Source organism: Phacochoerus africanus, chromosome 9 (assembly GCF_016906955.1).
Source record: "Phacochoerus africanus isolate WHEZ1 chromosome 9, ROS_Pafr_v1, whole genome shotgun sequence".
NCBI classification, from domain to species: domain Eukaryota; kingdom Metazoa; phylum Chordata; class Mammalia; order Artiodactyla; family Suidae; genus Phacochoerus; species Phacochoerus africanus.
In genome coordinates this window covers 103,079,117-103,085,045 of record NC_062552.1, presented here as the reverse complement: position 1 = coordinate 103,085,045, position 5,929 = coordinate 103,079,117, and the positions used below count along the sequence as shown (strand labels likewise).

The window sequence follows — 5,929 nt, the reverse complement described above, 5'->3', positions numbered from 1 at the left end:
CCTTTTCTTTCCCTCCCGGTTGTTTCGTGCAGAACAGTGAAATAATTGCGCTATCCCTTGGGACGACTACAAACCCGCCTCAGTAACTGTATTCAGCAGCCTGTCCGCATTTCAGCTAGTGGAGTAGCGGTGCTTGTGGCAAAGCAGGGCCATGTGGGTCACAGAGGGAGCACTGTCCCCTAGGATAAGACCTGGCCCCTTGTCCCGGCTCTCCCGATGACAAGCTGTGTGGTGCTGGGCAAGCCCCCTTCTCTCCAGACCTGTTTTCTTTATCTGTAAGGGGAGGGCACACTCTCAGAGCTCATGGAATTCTGTGCTCCTGTGACTGTGCGGAGGGGGTGAACTGGCAGGAAAAGAAGCTGCTTGTACTGAGGCCCACAGCAGGCTTTAAGGCAATATCGTTCTCATCTGGGGACACTTTTGCCCCCCAAGACATGTGTCAATGTCTGGATACACTGTATTACTGCAGCTGGATGGAGCTACTGGCACCTAGTGGGTAGAGGCCAGGAGTGCTGCTAAAGATCCTACAGCGCACAGGCAGCTCCCTACGAGGAAGAATTGCCCTGCCCAAGTGTCAGTAGTGCCAGCGCTGAGGGAGCCTGCCCTACAGAGGCTGGAGTCCACCTTTTGCTCCTGCACTTTGCCATCATCTCCTTTGCAATTCTGTAGTTGGTTCCTCTCCTGATCAACCTTCTTGCTGTTGAAGAAACAGGAGTTTAATTTGCTAAATGCTGCTGCAGTTATTGGCTGATCTTTAAAGAGTACTGGAGTTCCCATCGCGTGGCTCAGTGGTTAACGAATCCGACTGGGAACCATGAGGTTGCAGGTTCAATCACTGGCCTCACTCAGTGGGTTAAGGGTCCGGCATTGCCGCGAGCAGAGGTGTAGGTCGCAGATGCGGCTTGGATCCTGCATTGCCATGGCTTAGGTGTAGGCTGGCTGCTACAGCTCCGATTCAACCCCTGGTCTGGGAACCTCCATATGCCCTGGGTGCAGCCCTAGAAAAGGCAAAAAGACAGAGAAAAGGACTAACTAGTGTTAAGTGTATGAGGGCTCATTTAGAGAAGCAGAACCACTGGGAGTATATAGTCCATCAATCTGTCTGTCTGCCTGTCTATCCATGTACCTATCTCATCTATATGTGGAATTCATTACAGGGCTTTGGCCTTGCTCAAGTGTGGCAGCTGGTTAAACAGTCTCTGAGAGGTTGTCTTCATGTCTGGTGGTGGAGCTGAAAATCCGTAGGGCAGGCAGTGGGGAAGGGATGATGGTAAAAAGCGAGGGAAGGGGAGCAAGGATGAGCTGAAGAACCCCTGCCAGTCCTCTCCACCTCCAGTCTGATGAAGTGAGTCCCGTGCAAGAGAAGCTTACTGGTGGCCCGTGTCATGCAGCTGAGCACACGCCTGGCCCATGAGTGTGAGAAGCTGCAGAGCGATCTGGGGGAAGGTGCAGCAGTCATGGGCCCAACTCTGCCCCACAGCAACAGGGCTGCCCGTAGACAGCCGACGCGCCTGTCTCAGCCTCGCAAGCACTGACGCAAACTGGCCGCTGCTGCGCTTTCATCTCCAGATTCTGGCGGAAACCTCTCTTGCCCTAACTGGAAACATACAGGGATGAGAATGCTGGACAACGTAGTTCAGCCTGGCTAACCCGACATGTTACGATGCCAGAAGCAGCGAATCCCCGTTTTTGAGAATGCGTCAGTTAGGTATGGGCCTCCATCTAATCCACATTTGCCCAAGTTGACCTGTGCTGCGTTTGCTGAGCTGGGAGGTTTTGAGGCTCTCTTTCCTTCGGATCAGGAAACGTCACTTGCAACATCTGGATGGCCTCCGTGTTGTTATGGTCTAAGGAAGGCTTTCTTAGACTTGAGATCTTCTATGCTCTTGACTTCAAGCGCTGAAGACTTTGCTTTTAATGTGATTGAGAGAGTGACCTAATAGCCCTCCTAGAAAAGAGATCACAGAAGCAAGACACTGAAAGTTGTTTTGTAAGTTTCCGCTCATGTGAAATAGCCAGAAAACGTTTGTAAATCCATAGAGATAAGAAAGAGATTGATGGTCACCAGTAAATGAGAGGTGGGGAGGAGATGGGTAGTACCTGTTTAATGGGTATAGGATTTCCTTTGCAGGGGCATGAAAATGTCTTAGAAGTTAGAGGCAGTAGGTGTACAACACTGAATGGACTAAACTGTTCACTTTTTTTTTTTTTTTTGGTCTTTTTAGGGCTGCGCTGACAGCATATGGAAGTTCCCAGGCTAGGGGTCAAATCAGAGCTGTAGTGGCCAGCCACAGCCACAGCCATGCCAAATCGGAGCCACATCTGCAACCTACACCACAGCTGACAGCAACACAGGATCCTTAACTCACTGAGTGAGTGCAGGGATCAAACCCATGTCCTCATGGATACTAGTAGGGTTTGTTACCGCTGAACCACAATGGGAACTCCCCTCAATTGTTCACTTTTAAATGTTTTGTGAATTTCACCTCAATAAAAGAAATTTTTTTAATTTAAAAAGGTTAGCGATAAGTAGTTTTGAATTCTAATCTCAAATTTGCCATTGCTATAAAATAGATTAGATTTTTGAATGTTATTAATTTTTTTCCTGCTTTATTGATGTATAATTGACAATGAAAATTATATGTATTTAAGTTATGCAATATGATGATTTGATACACATTATGAAGTTATTACCATAGTGAAGTTAATTAACATCTGTCACCCCACAGTTACCACAGTGCGTGGTGAGAATATTAAGATCAAGTCTTGGCAAATTTCAATGGACAATACAGTATGATTATTATTATTTCAGCTGCACCCGTGGCATGCAGAAGTTCTTGGGCCAGGGATCAAACCCACACCACAGCAGTGACCAGAGCCACAGCAATGACAAGGCTGGATCCCTAACCCACTGAGACTCCAGGGAATTCCGACAATACAATATTAACTATAGTCACCATTTATGTAATTATCTCCAGAAATTTATTTATTTATTTACTTATTTTTTTGTCTTTTTAGGGCCATACTCGAGGCATATGGAGGTTCCCAGGCTAGGGGTCTAATCAGAGGTACAGCTGCCGGCCTACACCAAGGCCACAGCAACGCCAGATCCGAGCTGCCCCTGCAACCTACACCACAGCTCACGGCAATGCCAGATCGTTAACCCACTGAGCAAGACCTAGGATCGAACCTGTGTTCTCAGGGATACTAGTCGCGTTTGTTAACCACTGAGCCATGATGGGAACTCCCAGAATTTATTTTATTTGTTGTTTATTATTTTATTATGTATCCATTGATTTCTTGGACACAAAAAGAAGGGGTTTGAAAAATAACTCCTTGAGTATTCCAGTCTGCAGTAAAACAAAACACAACCAGAAGTCCAGAACCTTCTGTTGGGAAACGAAGGCTCTCTTACTGCTCTGGTATCGTGCTCTGAAAGCAGTGAAGGAATTCTGTCCTCCTCTTGCAGGTCTGGAAAACCTCTCTGTGGGGCTGGCCCCTTTAAGGCTAAGACTGGAGTGACCCGGTAGCTAAGGAGTCATAATGACAAGTTTCATAGGCAGTTCTCCCTGGAAATGTAGTTCTCCCCCTCCAAGACCGGAAGTACGGAGAAGCAGAGCCATCTTCGCCTCAGTTTGGCTGGTGAGAGATTTATGTGGATGGGCTTATACTACATCTCTGGCTTCATTTTCTAAAATCTAGATGACCCTGCCCTAGACAGGGGATGGTAATATTTAGTTTGGATTTTTTTTTTCCTACCCTGTGGAGGAACACAGAGTTTAGTGAAAGGGGAGGAGTTCTTCGAAATGCAGTCTAGGCATTCAGTCCTATTTCTAAAACCTAGCAGAGAAGGGGAGAAGGTCCTGGCCCAAGAGTATCTGTGAAACCCAATGCTAATGTAAAAGCATCTGCTGAAAAAAGCACCCGGAGCCTATGTGGATTTTGTCCAGGTTTTCATGAATCCAGTATTCCTGACTCACGGGCAGTCAGTGCTTTAGGAATCCTCCGGGACTCGCACTCAGAGAAGGGGGTGAGAGCTGCCAGCTCAGAACTGGGAGGAGAGGTGCCGACGCCACCCTCAGAGAGCCCAGGCCTTGGGCACACACACCCTCCTGCATAGACGCCTTCTTCTTCCAGGACAGGGAGCCGAACTGATTGGTATCTGTCACCGCAGGAGATGCTGGCTTGGAAATGGACATGCTGGAGGACCTTGAGACCCTGTGGTTCGGGTGTGGGATTCAAGAGGAGGACCACAGTTGGCTCTATCTGCTGGGCCGTTCTCGTGGGCTGATGATCAAAGCCTGTGCCCATGCAACATTCTTCTGCAAGCTACTCCGTAATTTGAGGTAAGCTTGGTCTCCGAGGTCAGGCGGACAGAGAAGAATTTCACTGCAGATAATCCAGATGACTTCAGCTTCTTAGGTTGGAGAGTAACTTTGGCGGGGGGAGTGTCTTCCTACCCTTTCCACCCCACACGCGAGTATTCCTGGTCTGAAAGTGATTTCCTTTCAGTGAGCAGATTGATTAAATCATTCATTCATTCATTCATCCATCCATTCTCTCATTCACTCTCACTGGGATGACCAGCTTGTCTCCCACGACTACTAATGACAAACCATTCCATGGCTATTGGCTGAAACGGGGTCAGTTTTTTCTTTGGGGGCTGAGCTCACAGTGGAATGTTTCCTCACAAGAAAGTCTCCTGAGACTTTGGGGGCCCCTCTGGCCAGAGGACTTGCCTGAACACAGGAACACTGACTTGCAAAGAAGTTCTCAGTCCTGTCCTGGCTTCTGGCACTTAACGAGGGGGTTTGTGAGGCCCTAGGACTAGGCTCTAGGATTCGGTATCTCTAGGTCACTCTGGGAGCATTTGTTCCTCCAGCCCTCAGTCCACCTCTCAGTTTACTTTTCTATGAAATTAGATTAACTCCTAGATGGTGGGACCATCTGATCTAAAGTGAACGTGCTGTGGATACAGCACAGACCTGAGGAGGTGGACTACATCAGGAGTTTGCTGACTGGCTGGTTGATAGGATGCATGAACCTATTGGCTGCTTCTAAGATGACTGATAAGAAACTAACATGGGAAGCTTTTTTTAACATGCGTTCCTCCTCCCTCCCTCCCTCCTTCTTTCCTTCCTCCCTACCCCTTGGCATATGGAAATTCCCAGGCCAGGGGTTGAAATGGAACTGCAGCTTGCAGCTGCTGGCCTACACCACAGCAACATGGGATCTGAGCCACGTCTGCGACCTACACTGCAGCTCACAGCAACGCAAGATCCTTAACCCACTGAGCAAGGCCAGGGATTGAACCTGCATCCTCATGGATACTAGGTGGGTTCGTAACCCGCTGAGCCACGAAGGGAACGCCTCAGGAGTCATTTTGCAATTAGATGGATCAGGCACCGAGCATTTTCAGCTCTCCTTTTAACCAAGAGAAAAGGTTTAAATGGGATGTGGTTTGTGATACTTGTATGGAAACTTCAGAGATTTAAGACTCCAATTTGCAAAAAAAATACAGAACAAATATAAGATTCTTGTATAACAACATAAAACAATACTTTCCGTATGCAGAGGTCAGACTTTGTTCATCTTGGGCTATAGAAACACATCCAGAACCAACAGTAAGTGAACCTCCAGAAAGAGTGACCTCAAATCCTTGGTCCTCAGTTTCTCAGGTCTGTTTTCCCCTACAAACTTGACTTTCATAAATCATTACATTTGAAAAAAAAAAAAGGGCAAAGTTACCTGGCTTCTTGGGTTTGTACAGAACTGAAAAAACAAGCTAGAAAGAGGAGGTGTGCGGTGGGAGAGGGGTGCATGTGTCCTGATGGAGATGGAAGTTGACAGCTGTCTGCAGGGGAAACCAGGAAGGAATTGGCCCACCGTGTTCCAGGTCAGCATGTGACTGTGGCCGTTTACAGAGATG

The 5,929-nt window shown here is 47.7% G+C and overlaps 1 protein-coding gene across 1 annotated transcript in view; it reads left to right on the top strand.

The window, feature by feature from the left end:
* The first annotated feature begins 947 nt into the window (after nt 1–947).
* NOXRED1 (NADP dependent oxidoreductase domain containing 1) overlaps nt 948–5,929 on the top strand; it is a 17,874-nt gene continuing 12,892 nt past the window's right edge. Inside the window, exons 1-3 of the mRNA XM_047795028.1 lie at nt 948–1,990; nt 3,470–3,642; nt 4,175–4,346. Of these exons, the coding sequence (XP_047650984.1) occupies nt 4,192–4,346 (155 nt within the window). The 5' untranslated portion in view covers nt 948–1,990; nt 3,470–3,642; nt 4,175–4,191. The remainder of the gene's footprint in view (nt 1,991–3,469; nt 3,643–4,174; nt 4,347–5,929) is intronic.